At 61.2% G+C, this 20,799-nt stretch overlaps 1 protein-coding gene across 1 annotated transcript in view; it reads left to right on the top strand.

Moving 5' to 3' along the window:
- Positions 1–20,307, top strand: part of LOC144486055 (uncharacterized) — a 170,801-nt gene extending 150,494 nt beyond the window's left edge. Inside the window, exon 8 of the mRNA XM_078204157.1 lies at positions 20,299–20,307. Coding sequence (XP_078060283.1) covers positions 20,299–20,307 — 9 coding nt within the window. The remainder of the gene's footprint in view (positions 1–20,298) is intronic.
- The last annotated feature ends 492 nt before the right edge of the window (positions 20,308–20,799 follow it).

A 20,799-nucleotide genomic window follows, 5' to 3' on the forward strand; every position in this document is an offset into this window, starting at 1 on the left:
CAGGTACAGGGAGAGTGCGGCCTCACAGGTACAGGGAGAGTGCGGCCTCACAGGTACAGGGAGAGTGCGGCCTCACAGGTTCAGGGAGAGTGCGGCCTCACGGGTACAGGGAGAGTGCGGTCTCACGGGTACAGGGAGAGTGCGGTCTCACGGGTACAGGGAGAGTGCGGCCTCACGGGTACAGTGAGAGTGCGGTCTCACAGGTACAGGGAGAGTGCGGCCTCACAGGTACAGGGAGATTGCGGCCTCTCAGGTACAGGGAGAGTGCGGTGTCACAGGTACAGGGAGAGTGCGGTCTCACAGGTACAGGGAGAGTGCGGTCTCACAGGTACAGGGAGAGTGCGGTGTCACAGGTACAGGAAGAGTGCGGCCTCACAGGTACAGGGAGAGTGCGGCCTCACAGGTTCAGGGAGAGTGCGGCCTCACAGGTTCAGGGAGAGTGCGGTCTTACAGGTACAGGGAGAGTGCGGTCTCACAGGTACAGGGAGAGTGCGGCCTCACGGGTACAGTGAGAGTGCGGTCTCAAAGGTACAGGGAGAGTGCGGCCTCACAGGTACAGGGAGATTGCGGCCTCTCAGGTACAGGGAGAGTGCGGTCTCACAGGTTCAGGGAGAGTGCGGTCTCACAGGTACAGGGAGAGTGCGTTGTCACAGGTACCGAGAGGATGCGGGCTCACAGGTACAGGGAGAGTGCGGTCTCACAGGTACAGGGAGAGTGTGGTCTCACAGGTACAGGGAGAGTGCGGCCTCACAGGTACAGGGAGACTGCGCGGCCTCACAGGTACAGGGAGAGTGCGGTCTCAAAGGTAGAGTGAGAGTGCGGCCTCACAGGTACAGGGAGAGTGCGGCCTCACAGGTACAGGGAGAGTGCGGCCTCACAGGTACAGTGAAAGTGCGGCCTCACAGGTACAGGGAGAGTGCGGCCTCACAGGTACAGGGAGAGTGCGGTCTCACAGGTACAGGGAGAGTGCGGTCTCACAGGTACAGGGAGAGTGCGGTCTCACAGGTACAGGGAGAGTGTGGCCTCACAGGTACAGGGAGAGTGCGGTCTCACAGGTACAGTGAGACTGCCGTCTCACTGGTACAGGGAGAGTGCGGCCTCACAGGTACAGGGAGACAGCCGTCTCACTGGTGCAGGGAGAGTGCGGCCTCACAGGTACAGGGAGAGTCCGGCCTCACAGGTACAGGGAGAGTGCGGTCTCACAGGTCCAGGGAGAGTGCGGTCTCACATTTACAGGGAGAGTTCGGTCTCACAGGTACAGGGAGAGTGCGGCCTCAGAGGTACAGGGAGAGTGCGCGGCCTCACAGGTACAGGGAGAGTGCGGCCTCACAGGTACAGGGAGAGTGCGGTCTAATAGGTAGAGTGAGAGTGCGGCCTCACAGGTACAGGTAGAGTGCTGTCTCACAGGTACAGGTAGAGTGCTGCCTCACAGGTCCAGGGAGAGTGCGGCCTCACAGGTACAGGGAGAGCGCGGTCTCACAGGTACAGGGAGAGTGCGGCCTCACTGATACAGGGAGAGTGCGGCCTCACAGGTACAGGGAGAGTGCGGTCTCACAGGTACAGGGAGAGTGCGGTCTGACAGGTACAGGGAGAGTGCGGTCTGACAGGTACAGGGAGAGTGCGGTCTCACAGGTACAGGGAGAGTGCGGTCTCACAGGTACAGGGAGAGTGCCGTAACACAGGTACAGGGAGAGTGCGGCCTCACAGGTACAGGGAGAGTGCGGCCTCACAGGTACAGCGAGATTGCAGTCTCACAGCTACAGGGAGAGTGCGGTCTCACAGGTACAGGGAGAGTGCGGTCTCACAGGTACAGGGAGAGTGCGGTCTCACAGGTACAGGGAGAGTGCGGCCTCTCAGGTACAGGGAGAGTGCGATCTCACAGGTACAGGGAGAGTGCGGTCTCACAGGTACAGGGAGAGTGCGGTCTCACAGGTACAGGGAGAGTGCCGTAACACAGGTACAGGGAGAGTGCGGTCTCACAGGTACAGGGAGAGTGCGGTCTCACAGGTACAGGGAGAGTGCGGTCTCACAGGTACAGGGAGAGTGCGGTCTCACAGGTACAGGGAGAGTGCGGTCTCACAGGTACAGGGAGAGTGCAGTCTCACAGGTACAGGGAGAATGCGGCCTCCCAGGTTCAGGGAGAGTGCGGCCTCACAGGTACAGGGAGAGTGCGGCCTCTCAGGTACAGTGAGAGTGCGGCCTCACAGGTACAGGGAGAGTGCGGCCTCACAGGTACAGGGAGAGTGCGGTCTCACAGGTACAGGGAGAGTGCGGTCTCACAGGTACAGGGAGAGTGCGGCCTCACAGGTACAGGGAGAGTGCGGCCTCACAGGTACAGGGAGAGTGCGGCCTCACAGGTACAGGGAGAGTGCGGTCTCACAGGTACAGGGAGAGTGCGGTCTCACAGGTACAGGGAGAGTGCGGTCTCACAGGTACAGGGAGAGTGCGGTCTCACAGGTACAGGGAGAGTGCGGTCTCACAGGTACAGGGAGAGTGCGGTGTCACAGGTACAGGGAGAATGCGGCCTCACAGGTACAGGGAGAGTGCGGCCTCACAGGTACAGGGAGAGTGCGGCCTCACAGGTACAGGGAGAGTGCGGTCTCACAGGTACAGGGAGAGTGCGGTCTCACAGGTACAGTGAGAGTGCGGTCTCACAGGTACAGTGAGAGTGCGGCCTCACAGGTACAGGGAGAGTGCGGCCTCACAGGTACAGTGAGAGTGCGGCCTCACAGGTACAGGGAGAGTGCGGTCTCACAGGTACAGGGAGAGTGCGGTCTCACAGGTACAGGGAGAGTGCGGCCTCACAGGTCCAGGGAGAGTGCGGTCTCACAGGTACAGGGAGAGTGCGGTCTCACAGGTACAGGGAGAGTGCGGTCTCACAGGTACAGTGAGAGTGCGGCCTCACAGGTACAGGGAGAGTGCGGTCTCACAGGTACAGGGAGAGTGCGGTCTCACAGGTACAGGGAGAGTGCGGCCTCACAGGTCCAGGGAGAGTGCGGTCTCACAGGTACAGGGAGAGTGCGGTCTCACAGGTACAGGGAGAGTGCGGTCTCACAGGTACAGGGAGAGTGCGGCCTCACAGGTACAGGGAGAGTGCGGCCTCACAGGTACAGGGAGAGTGCGGCCTCACAGGTTCAGGGAGAGTGCGGCCTCACGGGTACAGGGAGAGTGCGGTCTCACGGGTACAGGGAGAGTGCGGTCTCACGGGTACAGGGAGAGTGCGGCCTCACGGGTACAGTGAGAGTGCGGTCTCACAGGTACAGGGAGAGTGCCGTCTCACAGGTACAGGGAGAGTGCGGTCTCACAGGTACAGGGAGAGTGCGGCCTCACGGGTACAGTGAGAGTGCGGTCTCAAAGGTACAGGGAGAGTGCGGCCTCACAGGTACAGGGAGATTGCGGCCTCTCAGGTACAGGGAGAGTGCGGTCTCACAGGTTCAGGGAGAGTGCGGTCTCACAGGTACAGGGAGAGTGCGTTGTCACAGGTACCGAGAGGATGCGGGCTCACAGGTACAGGGAGAGTGCGGTCTCACAGGTACAGGGAGAGTGTGGTCTCACAGGTACAGGGAGAGTGCGGCCTCACAGGTACAGGGAGACTGCGCGGCCTCACAGGTACAGGGAGAGTGCGGTCTCAAAGGTAGAGTGAGAGTGCGGCCTCACAGGTACAGTGAGAGTGCGGCCTCACAGGTACAGGGAGAGTGCGGCCTCACAGGTACAGGGAGAGTGCGGCCTCACAGGTACAGGGAGAGTGCGGCCTCACAGGTACAGGGAGAGTGCGGTCTCACAGGTACAGGGAGAGTGCGGTCTCACAGGTACAGGGAGAGTGCGGTCTCACAGGTACAGGGAGAGTGTGGCCTCACAGGTACAGGGAGAGTGCGGTCTCACAGGTACAGTGAGACTGCCGTCTCACTGGTACAGGGAGAGTGCGGCCTCACAGGTACAGGGAGACAGCCGTCTCACTGGTGCAGGGAGAGTGCGGCCTCACAGGTACAGGGAGAGTCCGGCCTCACAGGTACAGGGAGAGTGCGGTCTCACAGGTCCAGGGAGAGTGCGGTCTCACATTTACAGGGAGAGTTCGGTCTCACAGGTACAGGGAGAGTGCGGCCTCAGAGGTACAGGGAGAGTGCGCGGCCTCACAGGTACAGGGAGAGTGCGGCCTCACAGGTACAGGGAGAGTGCGGTCTAATAGGTAGAGTGAGAGTGCGGCCTCACAGGTACAGGTAGAGTGCTGTCTCACAGGTACAGGTAGAGTGCTGCCTCACAGGTCCAGGGAGAGTGCGGCCTCACAGGTACAGGGAGAGCGCGGTCTCACAGGTACAGGGAGAGTGCGGCCTCACTGATACAGGGAGAGTGCGGCCTCACAGGTACAGGGAGAGTGCGGTCTCACAGGTACAGGGAGAGTGCGGTCTGACAGGTACAGGGAGAGTGCGGTCTGACAGGTACAGGGAGAGTGCGGTCTCACAGGTACAGGGAGAGTGCGGTCTCACAGGTACAGGGAGAGTGCCGTAACACAGGTACAGGGAGAGTGCGGCCTCACAGGTACAGGGAGAGTGCGGCCTCACAGGTACAGCGAGATTGCAGTCTCACAGCTACAGGGAGAGTGCGGTCTCACAGGTACAGGGAGAGTGCGGTCTCACAGGTACAGGGAGAGTGCGGTCTCACAGGTACAGGGAGAGTGCGGCCTCTCAGGTACAGGGAGAGTGCGATCTCACAGGTACAGGGAGAGTGCGGTCTCACAGGTACAGGGAGAGTGCGGTCTCACAGGTACAGGGAGAGTGCCGTAACACAGGTACAGGGAGAGTGCGGTCTCACAGGTACAGGGAGAGTGCGGTCTCACAGGTACAGGGAGAGTGCGGTCTCACAGGTACAGGGAGAGTGCGGTCTCACAGGTACAGGGAGAGTGCGGTCTCACAGGTACAGGGAGAGTGCAGTCTCACAGGTACAGGGAGAATGCGGCCTCCCAGGTTCAGGGAGAGTGCGGCCTCACAGGTACAGGGAGAGTGCGGCCTCTCAGGTACAGTGAGAGTGCGGCCTCACAGGTACAGGGAGAGTGCGGCCTCACAGGTACAGGGAGAGTGCGGTCTCACAGGTACAGGGAGAGTGCGGTCTCACAGGTACAGGGAGAGTGCGGCCTCACAGGTACAGGGAGAGTGCGGCCTCACAGGTACAGGGAGAGTGCGGCCTCACAGGTACAGGGAGAGTGCGGTCTCACAGGTACAGGGAGAGTGCGGTCTCACAGGTACAGGGAGAGTGCGGTCTCACAGGTACAGGGAGAGTGCGGTCTCACAGGTACAGGGAGAGTGCGGTCTCACAGGTACAGGGAGAGTGCGGTCTCACAGGTACAGTGAGAGTGCGGTCTCACAGGTACAGGGAGAGTGCGGTGTCACAGGTACAGGGAGAGTGCGGCCTCACAGGTACAGGGAGAGTGCGGCCTCACAGGTACAGGGAGAGTGCGGCCTCACAGGTACAGGGAGAGTGCGGCCTCACAGGTACAGGGAGAGTGCGGTCTCACAGGTACAGGGAGAGTGCGGTCTCACAGGTACAGTGAGAGTGCGGTCTCACAGGTACAGTGAGAGTGCGGTCTCACAGGTACAGGGAGAGTGCGGTCTCACAGGTACAGTGAGAGTGTGGCCTCACAGGTACAGTGAGAGTGCGGCCTCACAGGTACAGGGAGAGTGCGGTCTCACAGGTACAGGGAGAGTGCGGTCTCACAGGTACAGGGAGAGTGCGGTCTCACAGGTCCAGGGAGAGTGCGGTCTCACAGGTACAGGGAGAGTGCGGTCTCACAGGTACAGGGAGAGTGCGGTCTCACAGGTACAGGGAGAGTGCGGCCTCACAGGTACAGGGAGAGTGCGGCCTCACAGGTACAGGGAGAGTGCGGCCTCACAGGTTCAGGGAGAGTGCGGCCTCACGGGTACAGGGAGAGTGCGGTCTCACGGGTACAGGGAGAGTGCGGTCTCACGGGTACAGGGAGAGTGCGGCCTCACGGGTACAGTGAGAGTGCGGTCTCACAGGTACAGGGAGAGTGCGGTGTCACAGGTACAGGGAGAGTGCGGTCTCACAGGTACAGGGAGAGTGCGGCCTCACAGGTACAGGGAGAATGCGGTCTCACAGGTACAGGGAGAGTGCGGTCTCACAGGTACAGGGAGAGTGCGGTCTCACAGGTACAGGGAGAGTGCGGTCTCACAGGTACAGGGAGAGTGCGGTGTCACAGTTACAGGGAGAGTGCGGTCTCACAGGTACAGGGAGAGTGCGGTCTCACAGGTACAGGGAGAGTGCGGTCTCACAGGTACAGGGAGAGTGCGGTCTCACAGGTACAGGGAGAGTGCGGCCTCACAGGTACAGGGAGAGTGCGGTCTCACAGGTACAGGGAGAGTGCGGTCTCACAGGTACAGGGAGAGTGCGGTCTCACAGGTACAGGGAGAGTGCGGTCTCACAGGTACAGGGAGAGTGCGGTCTCACAGGTACAGGGAGAGTGCGGTCTCACAGGTACAGGGAGAGTGCGGTCTCACAGGTACAGGGAGAGTGCGGTCTCACAGGTACAGGGAGAGTGCGGTCTCACAGGTACAGGGAGAGTGCGGTCTCACAGGTACAGGGAGAATGCGGCCTCCCAGGTTCAGGGAGAGTGCGGCCTCACAGGTACAGGGAGAGTGCGGCCTCTCAGGTACAGTGAGAGTGCGGCCTCACAGGTACAGTGAGAGTGCGGCCTCACAGGTACAGGGAGAGTGCGGTCTCACAGGTACAGGGAGAGTGCGGTCTCACAGGTACAGGGAGAGTGCGGTCTCACAGGTCCAGGGAGAGTGCGGCCTCACAGGTACAGGGAGAGTGCGGTCTCACAGGTACAGGGAGAGTGCGGTCTCACAGGTACAGGGAGAGTGCGGTCTCACAGGTACAGGGAGAGTGCGGTCTCACAGGTACAGGGAGAGTGCGGTCTCACAGGTACAGGGAGAGTGCGGTCTCACAGGTACAGGGAGAATGCGGCCTCCCAGGTTCAGGGAGAGTGCGGCCTCACAGGTACAGGGAGAGTGCGGCCTCACTGGTACAGGGAGAGTGCGGTCTCACAGGTACAGGGAGAGTGCGGCCTCACAGGTACAGGGAGAGTGCGGCCTCACAGGTACAGGGAGAGTGCGGTCTCACAGGTACAGGGAGAGTGCGGTCTCACAGGTACAGTGAGAGTGCGGTCTCACAGGTACAGTGAGAGTGCGGTCTCACAGGTACAGTGAGAGTGCGGCCTCACAGGTACAGGGAGAGTGCGGCCTCACAGGTACAGGGAGAGTGCGGTCTCACAGGTACAGGGAGAATGCGGTCTCACAGGTACAGGGAGAGTGCGGTCTCACAGGTACAGGGAGAGTGCGGTGTCACAGGTACAGGGAGAGTGCGGTCTCACAGGTACAGGGAGAGTGCGGTCTCACAGGTACAGGGAGAGTGCGGCCTCACAGGTACAGGGAGAGTGCGGCCTCAAAGGTACAGGGAGAGTGCGGCCTCACGGGTTCAGGGAGAGTGCGGCCTCACGGGTACAGGGAGAGTGCGGTCTCACGGGTACAGGGAGAGTGCCGTCTCACAGGTACAGGGAGAGTGCGGTCTCACAGGTCCAGGGAGAGTGCGGTCTCACAGGTACAGTGAGAGTGCGGTCTCACAGGTCCAGGGAGAGTGCGGTCTCACAGGTCCAGGGAGAGTGCGGTCTCACAGGTACAGTGAGAGTGCGGTCTCACAGGTCCAGGGAGAGTGCGGTCTCACAGGTACAGTGAGAGTGCGGTCTCACAGGTCCAGGGAGAGTGCGGTCTCACAGGTCCAGGGAGAGTGCGGTCTCACAGGTACAGTGAGAGTGCGGCCTCACAGGTACAGGGAGAGTGCGGCCTCACAGGTACAGGGAGAGTGCGGTCTCACAGGTACAGGGAGAGTGCGGTCTCACAGGTACAGGGAGAGTGCGGTGTCACAGGTACAGGGAGAGTGCGGTCTCACAGGTACAGGGAGAGTGCGGTCTCACAGGTACAGGGAGAGTGCGGCCTCACAGGTACAGGGAGAGTGCGGCCTCACAGGTACAGGGAGAGTGCGGCCTCACAGGTACAGGGAGAGTGCGGCCTCACAGGTACAGGGAGAGTGCGGCCTCACAGGTACAGGGAGAGTGCGGCCTCACAGGTACAGGGAGAGTGCGGCCTCACGGGTTCAGGGAGAGTGCGGCCTCACGGGTACAGGGAGAGTGCGGTCTCACGGGTACAGGGAGAGTGCGGTCTCACGGGTACAGGGAGAGTGCGGCCTCACGGGTACAGGGAGAGTGCGGCCTCACAGGTACAGGGAGATTGCGGCCTCTCAGGTACAGGGAGAGTGCGGTCTCACAGGTACAGGGAGAGTGCGGTCTCACAGGTACAGGGAGAGTGCGCGGTCTCACAGGTACAGGGAGAGTGCGGCCTCACAGGTACAGGGAGAGTGCGGCCTCACAGGTACAGGGAGAGTGCGGCCTCACAGGTTCAGGGAGAGTGCGGCCTCACAGGTTCAGGGAGAGTGCGGTCTTACAGGTACAGGGAGAGTGCGGTCTCACAGGTACAGGGAGAGTGCGGCCTCACGGGTACAGTGAGAGTGCGGTCTCAAAGGTACAGGGAGAGTGCGGCCTCACAGGTACAGGGAGAGTGCGGCCTCACAGGTACAGGGAGAGTGCGGCCTCACAGGTTCAGGGAGAGTGCGGCCTCACAGGTTCAGGGAGAGTGCGGTCTTACAGGTACAGGGAGAGTGCGGTCTCACAGGTACAGGGAGAGTGCGGCCTCACGGGTACAGTGAGAGTGCGGTCTCAAAGGTACAGGGAGAGTGCGGCCTCACAGGTACAGGGAGATTGCGGTCTCACAGGTACAGGGAGAGTGCGTTGTCACAGGTACCGAGAGGATGCGGGCTCACAGGTACAGGGAGAGTGCGGTCTCACAGGTACAGGGAGAGTGTGGTCTCACAGGTACAGGGAGAGTGCGGCCTCACAGGTACAGGGAGACTGCGCGGCCTCACAGGTACAGGGAGAGTGCGGTCTCAAAGGTAGAGTGAGAGTGCGGCCTCACAGGTACAGTGAGAGTGCGGCCTCACAGGTACAGGGAGAGTGCGGTCTCACAGGTACAGGGAGAGTGCGGTCTCACAGGTACAGGGAGAGTGCGGCCTCACAGGTACAGGGAGAGTGCGGCCTCACAGGTACAGGGAGAGTGCGGTCTCACAGGTACAGGGAGAGTGCGGTCTCACAGGTACAGGGAGAGTGCGGTCTCACAGGTACAGGGAGAGTGCGGTCTCACAGGTACAGGGAGAGTGCGGTCTCACAGGTACAGGGAGAGTGCGGTCACACAGGTACAGGGAGAGTGCGGTCTCACAGGTACAGGGAGAGTGCGGCCTCACAGGTACAGGGAGAGTGCGGCCTCACAGGTACAGGGAGAGTGCGGCCTCACAGGTTCAGGGAGAGTGCGGCCTCACGGGTACAGGGAGAGTGCGGTCTCACGGGTACAGGGAGAGTGCGGTCTCACGGGTACAGGGAGAGTGCGGCCTCACGGGTACAGTGAGAGTGCGGTCTCACAGGTACAGGGAGAGTGCGGCCTCACAGGTACAGGGAGATTGCGGCCTCTCAGGTACAGGGAGAGTGCGGTGTCACAGGTACAGGGAGAGTGCGGTCTCACAGGTACAGGGAGAGTGCGGTCTCACAGGTACAGGGAGAGTGCGGTGTCACAGGTACAGGAAGAGTGCGGCCTCACAGGTACAGGGAGAGTGCGGCCTCACAGGTACAGGGAGAGTGCGGCCTCACAGGTTCAGGGAGAGTGCGGCCTCACAGGTTCAGGGAGAGTGCGGTCTTACAGGTACAGGGAGAGTGCGGTCTCACAGGTACAGGGAGAGTGCGGCCTCACGGGTACAGTGAGAGTGCGGTCTCAAAGGTACAGGGAGAGTGCGGCCTCACAGGTACAGGGAGATTGCGGCCTCTCAGGTACAGGGAGAGTGCGGTCTCACAGGTTCAGGGAGAGTGCGGTCTCACAGGTACAGGGAGAGTGCGTTGTCACAGGTACCGAGAGGATGCGGGCTCACAGGTACAGGGAGAGTGCGGTCTCACAGGTACAGGGAGAGTGTGGTCTCACAGGTACAGGGAGAGTGCGGCCTCACAGGTACAGGGAGACTGCGCGGCCTCACAGGTACAGGGAGAGTGCGGTCTCAAAGGTAGAGTGAGAGTGCGGCCTCACAGGTACAGGGAGAGTGCGGCCTCACAGGTACAGGGAGAGTGCGGCCTCACAGGTACAGTGAAAGTGCGGCCTCACAGGTACAGGGAGAGTGCGGTCTCACAGGTACAGGGAGAGTGCGGTCTCACAGGTACAGGGAGAGTGCGGTCTCACAGGTACAGGGAGAGTGTGGCCTCACAGGTACAGGGAGAGTGCGGTCTCACAGGTACAGTGAGACTGCCGTCTCACTGGTACAGGGAGAGTGCGGCCTCACAGGTACAGGGAGACAGCCGTCTCACTGGTGCAGGGAGAGTGCGGCCTCACAGGTACAGGGAGAGTCCGGCCTCACAGGTACAGGGAGAGTGCGGTCTCACAGGTCCAGGGAGAGTGCGGTCTCACATTTACAGGGAGAGTTCGGTCTCACAGGTACAGGGAGAGTGCGGCCTCAGAGGTACAGGGAGAGTGCGCGGCCTCACAGGTACAGGGAGAGTGCGGCCTCACAGGTACAGGGAGAGTGCGGTCTAATAGGTAGAGTGAGAGTGCGGCCTCACAGGTACAGGTAGAGTGCTGTCTCACAGGTACAGGTAGAGTGCTGCCTCACAGGTCCAGGGAGAGTGCGGCCTCACAGGTACAGGGAGAGCGCGGTCTCACAGGTACAGGGAGAGTGCGGCCTCACTGATACAGGGAGAGTGCGGCCTCACAGGTACAGGGAGAGTGCGGTCTCACAGGTACAGGGAGAGTGCGGTCTGACAGGTACAGGGAGAGTGCGGTCTGACAGGTACAGGGAGAGTGCGGTCTCACAGGTACAGGGAGAGTGCGGTCTCACAGGTACAGGGAGAGTGCCGTAACACAGGTACAGGGAGAGTGCGGCCTCACAGGTACAGGGAGAGTGCGGCCTCACAGGTACAGCGAGATTGCAGTCTCACAGCTACAGGGAGAGTGCGGTCTCACAGGTACAGGGAGAGTGCGGTCTCACAGGTACAGGGAGAGTGCGGTCTCACAGGTACAGGGAGAGTGCGGCCTCTCAGGTACAGGGAGAGTGCGATCTCACAGGTACAGGGAGAGTGCGGTCTCACAGGTACAGGGAGAGTGCGGTCTCACAGGTACAGGGAGAGTGCCGTAACACAGGTACAGGGAGAGTGCGGTCTCACAGGTACAGGGAGAGTGCGGTCTCACAGGTACAGGGAGAGTGCGGTCTCACAGGTACAGGGAGAGTGCGGTCTCACAGGTACAGGGAGAGTGCGGTCTCACAGGTACAGGGAGAGTGCAGTCTCACAGGTACAGGGAGAATGCGGCCTCCCAGGTTCAGGGAGAGTGCGGCCTCACAGGTACAGGGAGAGTGCGGCCTCTCAGGTACAGTGAGAGTGCGGCCTCACAGGTACAGGGAGAGTGCGGCCTCACAGGTACAGGGAGAGTGCGGTCTCACAGGTACAGGGAGAGTGCGGTCTCACAGGTACAGGGAGAGTGCGGCCTCACAGGTACAGGGAGAGTGCGGCCTCACAGGTACAGGGAGAGTGCGGCCTCACAGGTACAGGGAGAGTGCGGTCTCACAGGTACAGGGAGAGTGCGGTCTCACAGGTACAGGGAGAGTGCGGTCTCACAGGTACAGGGAGAGTGCGGTCTCACAGGTACAGGGAGAGTGCGGTCTCACAGGTACAGGGAGAGTGCGGTGTCACAGGTACAGGGAGAATGCGGCCTCACAGGTACAGGGAGAGTGCGGCCTCAAAGGTACAGGGAGAGTGCGGCCTCACAGGTACAGGGAGAGTGCGGTCTCACAGGTACAGGGAGAGTGCGGTCTCACAGGTACAGTGAGAGTGCGGTCTCACAGGTACAGTGAGAGTGCGGTCTCACAGGTACAGGGAGAGTGCGGTCTCACAGGTACAGTGAGAGTGCGGCCTCACAGGTACAGTGAGAGTGCGGCCTCACAGGTACAGGGAGAGTGCGGTCTCACAGGTACAGGGAGAGTGCGGTCTCACAGGTACAGGGAGAGTGCGGTCTCACAGGTCCAGGGAGAGTGCGGTCTCACAGGTACAGGGAGAGTGCGGTCTCACAGGTACAGGGAGAGTGCGGTCTCACAGGTACAGGGAGAGTGCGGCCTCACAGGTACAGGGAGAGTGCGGCCTCACAGGTACAGGGAGAGTGCGGCCTCACAGGTTCAGGGAGAGTGCGGCCTCACAGGTACAGCGAGAGTGCGGTCTCACAGGTACAGGGAGAGTGCGGCCTCACAGGTACAGGGAGAGTGCGGTCTCACAGGTGCAGGGAGAGTGCGGTCTCACAGGTACAGGGAGAGTGCGGCCTCACAGGTACAGGGAGAGTGCGGCCTCACAGGTGCAGGGAGAGTGCGGCCTCACAGGTACAGGGAGAATGCGGTCTCACAGGTGCAGGGAGAGTGCGGTCTCACAGGTGCAGGGAGAGTGCGGTCTCACAGGTACAGGGAGAGTGTACGGTCTCACAGGGACAGGGAGAGTGCGGCCTCATAGGTACAGGGAGAGTGCGGCCTCACAGGTGCAGGGAGAGTGCGGCCTCACAGGTACAGGGAGAGTGCGGTCTCACAGGTACAGGGAGAGTGCGGTCTCACAGGTACAGGGAGAGTGCGGTCTCACAGGTACAGGGAGAGTGCGGTCTCACAGGTACAGGGAGAGTGCGGTCTCACAGGTACAGGGAGAGTGCGGTGTCACAGGTACAGGGAGAGTGCAGCCTCACAGGTACAGGGAGAGTGCGGCCTCACAGGTACAGGGAGAGTGCGGTCTCACAGGTACAGGGAGAGTGCAGCCTCACAGGTACAGGGAGAGTGCGGCCTCACAGGTACAGGGAGAGTGCGGCCTCACAGGTGCAGGGAGAGTGCGGCCTCTCAGGTACAGGGAGAGTGCGGCCTCTCAGGTACAGGGAGAGTGCGGCCTCACAGGTGCAGGGAGAGTGCGGCCTCACAGGTACAGGGAGAGTGCGGTCTCACAGGTACAGGGAGAGTGCGGCCTCACAGGTACAGGGAGAGTGCGGTCTCACAGGTACAGGGAGAGTGCGGTCTCACAGGTACAGGGTGAGTGTACGGCCTCACAGGTACAGGAAGAGTGCGGCCTCACAGGTACAGGGAGAGTGCGGTCTCACAGGTACAGGGAGAGTGCGGCCTCACAGGTACAGGGAGAGTGCGGCCTCACTGGTACAGGGAGAGTGCGGCCTCACAGGTACAGGGAGAGTGCGGTCTCACAGGTACAGGGAGAGTGTGGTCGCACAGGTACAGGGAGAGTGCGGTCTTACGGGTACAGGGAGAGTGCGGCCTCACAGGTACAGGGAGAGTGCGGCCTCACAGGTACAGGGAGAGTGCGGTCTCACAGGTACAGGGACAGTGCGGTCTCACAGGTACAGGGAAAGTGCGGCCTCACAGGTACAGGAAGAGTGCGGTCTCACAGGTACAGGGAGAGTGCGGGTTCACAGGTACAGGGAGAGTGCGGCCTCACAGGTACAGGGAGAGTGCGGCCTCACAGGGACAGGGAGAGTGCGGCCTCACAGGTGCAGGGAGAGTGCGGCCTCACAGGTGCAGGGAGAGTGCGGCCTCACAGGTGCAGGGAGAATGCGGTCTCACAGGTACAGGGAGAGTGCGGCCTCACAGGTACAGGGAGAGTGCGGTCTCACAGGTACAGGGAGAGTGTACGGTCTCACAGGTACAGGGAGAGTGCGGCCTCACAGGTACAGGGAGAGTGCGGCCTCACAGGTACAGGGAGAGTGCGGTCTCACAGGTGCAGGGAGAGTGCGGTCTCACAGGTGCAGGGAGAGTCCGGCCTCACAGGTACAGGGAGAGTGCGGCCTCACAGGTACAGGGAGAGTGCGGCCTCACAGGTACAGGGAGAGTGCGGCCTCACAGGTACAGGGAGAGTGCGGCCTCACAGGTACAGGGAGAGTGCGGCGTCACAGGTACAGGGAGAGTGCGGCCTCACAGGTGCAGGGAGAGTGCGGCCTCACCGGTACAGGGAGAGTGCGGTCTCACAGGTACAGGGAGAGTGCAGCCTCACAGGTACAGGGAGAGTGCGGCCTCACAGGTACAGGGAGAGTGCGGCCTCACAGGTGCAGGGAGAGTGCGGCCTCACAGGTACAGCGAGAGTGCGGTCTCACAGGTACAGGGAGACTGCGGCCTCACAGGTACAGGGAGAGTGCGGTCTCACAGGTACAGGGAGAGTGCGGTCTCACAGGTACAGGGAGAGTGCGCGGTGTCACTGGTACAGGGAGAGTGCGGCCTCACAGGTACAGGGAGAGTGCGGTCTCACAGGTACAGGGAGAGTGCGGTCTCACAGGTACAGGGAGAGTGCGCGGTCTCACAGGTACAGGGAGAGTGCGGTCTCACAGGTACAGGGAGAGTGCGGTCTCACAGGTACAGGGAAAGTGCGCGGCCTCACAGGTACAGGGAGAGTGCAGCCTCACAGGTACAGGGAGACAGCCGTCTCACTGGTGCAGGGAGAGTGCGGCCTCACAGGTACAGGGAGAGTGCGGCCTCACAGGTGCAGGGAGAGTGCGGCCTCACAGGTACAGGGAGAGTGCGGTCTCACAGGTGCAGGGAGAGTGCGGCCTCACAGGTACAGGGAGAGTGCGGTCTCACAGGTCCAGGGAGAGTGCGGTCTCACAGGTACAGGGAGAGTTCGGTCTCACAGGTACAGGGAGAGTGCGGCCTCAGAGGTACAGGGAGAGTGCGCGGCCTCACAGGTACAGGGAGAGTGCGGCCTCACAGGTACAGGGAGAGTGCGGTCTAATAGGTAGAGTGAGAGTGCGGCCTCACAGGTACAGGTAGAGTGCGGTCTCACAGGTACAGGGAGAGTGCGGCCTCACAGGTACAGGGAGAGTGCGCGGCCTCACAGGTACAGGGAGAGTGCGCGGTCTCACAGGTACAGGGAGAGTGCGGCCTCACAGGGACAGGGAGAGTGCGCGGTCTCACAGGTACAGGGAGAGTGCGGCCTCACAGGTACAGGGAGAGTGCGGCCTCACAGGTACAGGGAGAGTGCGGTCTCACAGGTACAGGGAGAGTGCGGTCTCACAGGTACAGGGAGAGTGCGGTCTCACAGGTACAGGGAGAGTGCGCGATCTCACAGGTACAGGGAGAGTGCGGTCTCACAGGTACAGGGAGAGTGCGGCCTCACAGGTACAGGGAGAGTGCTGCCTCACAGGTCCAGGGAGAGTGCGGCCTCACAGGTACAGGGAGAGCGCGGTCTCACAGGTACAGGGAGAGTGCGGCCTCACTGATACAGGGAGAGTGCGGCCTCACAGGTACAGGGAGAGTGCGGTCTCACAGGTACAGGGAGAGTGCGGTCTGACAGGTACAGGGAGAGTGCGGTCTGACAGGTACAGGGAGAGTGCGGTCTCACAGGTACAGGGAGAGTGCGGTCTCACAGGTACAGGGAGAGTGCGGTCTCACAGGTACAGGGAGAGTGCGGTCTCACAGGGACAGGGAGAGTGCGGTCTCACAGGTTACAGGGAGAGTGCGGCCTCACAGGTACAGGGAGAGTGCGGCCTCACAGGTACAGGGAGAGTGCGGCCTCACAGGTACAGCGAGATTGCAGTCTCACAGCTACAGGGAGAGTGCGGTCTCACAGGTACAGGGAGAGTGCGGTCTCACAGGGACAGGGAGAGTGCCGTCTCACAGGTACAGGGAGAGTGCGGTCTCACAGGTACAGGGAGAGTGCGGTCTCACAGGTACAGGGAGAGTGCGGTCTCACAGGTACAGGGAGAATGCGGCCTCCCAGGTTCAGGGAGAGTGCGGCCTCACAGGTACAGGGAGAGTGCGGCCTCTCAGGTACAGTGAGAGTGCAGTCTCACAGGTACAGGGAGAGTGCGGCCTCACAGGTACAGGGAGAGTGCGGCCTCACTGGTACAGGGAGAGTGCGGTCTCACAGGTACAGGGAGAGTGCGGTCTCACAGGTACAGGGAGAGTGCGGCCTCACAGGTACAGGGAGAGTGCGGTCTCACAGGTACAGGGAGAGTGCGGTCTCACAGGTACAGGGAGAGTGCGGCCTCACAGGTACAGGGAGAGTGCGGCCTCACAGGTACAAGGAGAGTGCGGTGTCACAGGTACAGGGAGAGTGTGCGGTCTCACAGGTACAGGGAGAGTGCGGTCTCACAGGTACAGGGAGAGTGCGGCCTCACAGGTACAGGGAGAGTGCGGTCTCACAGGTACAGGGAGAGTGCGGTCTCACAGGTACAGGGAGAGTGCGGCCTCACAGGTACAGGGAGAGTGCGGCCTCACAGGTACAGGGAGAGTGCGGCCTCACAGGTACAGGGAGAGTGCGGTCTCACAGGTACAGGGAGAGTGCGGTCTCACAGGTACAGGGAGAGTGCGGTCTCACAGGTACAGGGAGAGTGCGGTCTCACAGGTACAGGGAGAGTGCGGTCTCACAGGTACAGGGAGAGTGCGGTCTCACAGGTACAGGGAGAGTGCGGCCTCACAGGTACAGGGAGAGTGCGGCCTCACAGGTACAGGGAGAGTGCGGCCTCACAGGTTCAGGGAGAGTGCGGCCTCACGGGTACAGGGAGAGTGCGGTCTCACGGGTACAGGGAGAGTGCGGTCTCACGGGTACAGGGAGAGTGCGGCCTCACGGGTACAGTGAGAGTGCGGTCTCACAGGTACAGGGAGAGTGCGGCCTCACAGGTACAGGGAGATTGCGGCCTCACAGGTACAGGGAGAGTGCGGTCTCACAGGTACAGGGAGAGTGCGGTGTCACAGGTACAGGGAGAGTGCGGCCTCACAGGTACAGGGAGAGTGCGGCCTCACAGGTGCAGGGAGAGTGCGGCCTCACAGGTTCAGGGAGAGTGCGGCCTCACAGGTTCAGGGAGAGTGCGGTCTTACAGGTACAGGGAGAGTGCGGTGTCACAGGTACAGGGAGAGTGCGGTCTCACAGGTACAGTGAGAGTGCGGTCTCACAGGTACAGGGAGAGTGCGGCCTCACGGGTACAGTGAGAGTGCGGTCTCAAAGGTACAGGGAGAGTGCGGCCTCACAGGTACAGGGAGAGTGCGGTCTCACAGGTACAGGGAGAGTGCGGTCTCACAGGTACAGGGAGAGTGCGTTGTCACAGGTACCGAGAGGATGCGGGCTCACAGGTACAGGGAGAGTGCGGTCTCACAGGTACAGGGAGAGTGTGGTCTCACAGGTACAGGGAGAGTGCGGCCTCACAGGTACAGGGAGACTGCGCGGCCTCACAGGTACAGGGAGAGTGCGGTCTCAAAGGTAGAGTGAGAGTGCGGCCTCACAGGTACAGTGAGAGTGCGGCCTCACAGGTACAGGGAGAGTGCGGTCTCACAGGTACAGGGAGAGTGCGGTCTCACAGGTACAGGGAGAGTGCGGCCTCACAGGTACAGGGAGAGTGCGGCCTCACAGGTACAGGGAGAGTGCGGTCTCACAGGTACAGGGAGAGTGCGGTCTCACAGGTACAGGGAGAGTGCGGTCTCACAGGTACAGGGAGAGTGCGGTCTCACAGGTACAGGGAGAGTGCGGTCTCACAGGTACAGGGAGAGTGCGGTCACACAGGTACAGGGAGAGTGCGGTCTCACAGGTACAGGGAGAGTGCGGCCTCACGGGTACAGTGAGAGTGCGGTCTCACAGGTACAGGGAGAGTGCGGCCTCACAGGTACAGGGAGATTGCGGCCTCTCAGGTACAGGGAGAGTGCGGTCTCACAGGTACAGGGAGAGTGCGGTCTCACAGGTACAGGGAGAGTGCGGTCTCACAGGTACAGGGAGAGTGCGGTGTCACAGGTACAGGGAGAGTGCGGCCTCACAGGTACAGGGAGAGTGCGGCCTCACAGGTTCAGGGAGAGTGCGGCCTCACAGGTTCAGGGAGAGTGCGGTCTTACAGGTACAGGGAGAGTGCGGTCTCACAGGTACAGGGAGAGTGCGGCCTCACGGGTACAGTGAGAGTGCGGTCTCAAAGGTACAGGGAGAGTGCGGCCTCACAGGTACAGGGAGATTGCGGCCTCTCAGGTACAGGGAGAGTGCGGTCTCACAGGTTCAGGGAGAGTGCGGTCTCACAGGTACAGGGAGAGTGCGTTGTCACAGGTACCGAGAGGATGCGGGCTCACAGGTACAGGGAGAGTGCGGTCTCACAGGTCCAGGGAGAGTGTGGTCTCACAGGTACAGGGAGAGTGCGGCCTCACAGGTACAGGGAGACTGCGCGGCCTCACAGGTACAGGGAGAGTGCGGTCTCAAAGGTAGAGTGAGAGTGCGGCCTCACAGGTACAGTGAGAGTGCGGCCTCACAGGTACAGGGAGAGTGCGGCCTCACAGGTACAGGGAGAGTGCAGCCTCACAGGTACAGTGAAAGTGCGGCCTCACAGGTACAGGGAGAGTGCGGCCTCACAGGTACAGGGAGAGTGCCGTCTCACAGGTACAGGGAGAGTGCGGTCTCACAGGTACAGGGAGAGTGCGGTCTCACAGGTACAGGGAGAGTGCGGTCTCACAGGTACAGTGAGAGTGCGGCCTCACAGGTACAGTGAGAGTGCGGCCTCACAGGTACAGGGAGAGTGCGGTCTCACAGGTACAGGGAGAGTGCAGTCTCACAGGTACAGGGAGAATGCGGCCTCCCAGGTTCAGGGAGAGTGCGGCCTCACAGGTACAGGGAGAGTGCGGCCTCTCAGGTACAGTGAGAGTGCAGTCTCACAGGTACAGGGAGAGTGCGGCCTCACAGGTACAGGGAGAGTGCGGCCTCACTGGTACAGGGAGAGTGCGGTCTCACAGGTACAGGGAGAGTGCGGTCTCACAGGTACAGGGAGAGTGCGGTCTCACAGGTACAGGGAGAGTGCGGTCTCACAGGTACAGGGAGAGTGCGGTGTCACAGGTACAGGGAGAATGCGGCCTCACAGGTACAGGGAGAGTGTGGCCTCACAGGTACAGGGAGAGTGCGGCCTCACAGGTACAGGGAGAGTGCGGCCTCACAGGTACAGGGAGAGTGCGGTCTCACAGGTACAGTGAGAGTGCGGTCTCACAGGTACAGTGAGAGTGCGGTCTCACAGGTACAGGGAGAGTGCGGTCTCACAGGTACAGGGAGAGTGCGGTCTCACAGGTACAGGGAGAGTGCGGTCTCACAGGTACAGGGAGAGTGCGGTCTCACAGGTACAGGGAGAGTGCGGTCTCACAGGTACAGGGAGAGTGCGGCCTCACAGGTACAGGGAGAGTGCGGCCTCACGGGTACAGGGAGAGTGCGGCCTCACAGGTTCAGGGAGAGTGCGGCCTCACGGGTACAGGGAGAGTGCGGTCTCACGGGTACAGGGAGAGTGCGGTCTCACGGGTACAGGGAGAGTGCGGCCTCACGGGTACAGTGAGAGTGCGGTCTCACAGGTACAGGGAGAGTGCCGTCTCACAGGTACAGGGAGAGTGCGGTCTCACAGGTACAAGGAGAGTGCGGTGTCACAGGTACAGGGAGAGTGCGGTCTCACAGGTACAGGGAGAGTGCGGCCTCACAGGTACAGGGAGAGTGCCGTCTCACAGGTACAAGGAGAGTGCGGTGTCACAGGTACAGGGAGAGTGCGGCCTCACAGGTACAGGGAGAGTGCGGCCTCACAGGTACAGGGAGAGTGCGGTCTCACAGGTACAGGGAGAGTGCGGTCTCACAGGTACAGGGAGAGTGCGGTCTCACAGGTACAGGGAGAGTGCGGTCTCACAGGTACAGGGAGAGTGCGGTCTCACAGGTACAGGGAGAGTGCGGTCTCACAGGTACAGGGAGAGTGCGGTCTCACAGGTACAGGGAGAGTGCGGTCTCACAGGTACAGGGAGAGTGCGGTCTCACAGGTACAGGGAGAGTGCGGTCTCACAGGTACAGGGAGAATGCGGCCTCCCAGGTTCAGGGAGAGTGCGGCCTCACAGGTACAGGGAGAGTGCGGCCTCACAGGTACAGGGAGAGTGCGGTCTCACAGGTACAGGGAGAGTGCGGTCTCACAGGTACAGGGAGAGTGCGGTCTCACAGGTACAGGGAGAGTGCGGTCTCACAGGTACAGGGAGAGTGCGGTCTCACAGGTACAGGGAGAGTGCGGTCTCACAGGTACAGGGAGAATGCGGCCTCCCAGGTTCAGGGAGAGTGCGGCCTCACAGGTACAGGGAGAATGCGGTCTCACAGGTACAGGGAGAGTGCGGCCTCACTGGTACAGGGAGAGTGCGGCCTCTCAGGTTCAGTGAGAGTGCAGTCTCACAGGTACAGGGAGAGTGCGGCCTCACAGGTACAGGGAGAGTGCGGCCTCACTGGTACAGGGAGAGTGCGGTCTCACAGGTACAGGGAGAGTGCGGTCTCACAGGTACAGGGAGAGTGCGGTCTCACAGGTACAGGGAGAGTGCGGTCTCACAGGTACAGGGAGAGTGCGGCCTCACAGGTACAGGGAGAGTGCGGTCTCACAGGTACAGGGAGAGTGCGGTCTCACAGGTACAGGGAGAGTGCGGTCTCACAGGTACAAGGAGAGTGCGGTGTCACAGGTACAGGGAGAGTGCGGTCTCACAGGTACAGGGAGAGTGCGGTCTCACAGGTACAGGGAGAGTGCGGTCTCACAGGTACAGGGAGAGTGCGGTCTCACAGGTACAGTGAGAGTGCGGTCTCACAGGTACAGTGAGAGTGCGGTCTCACAGGTACAGGGAGAGTGCGGTCTCACAGGTACAGTGAGAGTGCGGCCTCACAGG

The sequence above is a fragment of the Mustelus asterias genome, unplaced genomic scaffold, assembly GCF_964213995.1.
Source record: "Mustelus asterias unplaced genomic scaffold, sMusAst1.hap1.1 HAP1_SCAFFOLD_280, whole genome shotgun sequence".
NCBI lineage: Eukaryota > Metazoa > Chordata > Chondrichthyes > Carcharhiniformes > Triakidae > Mustelus > Mustelus asterias.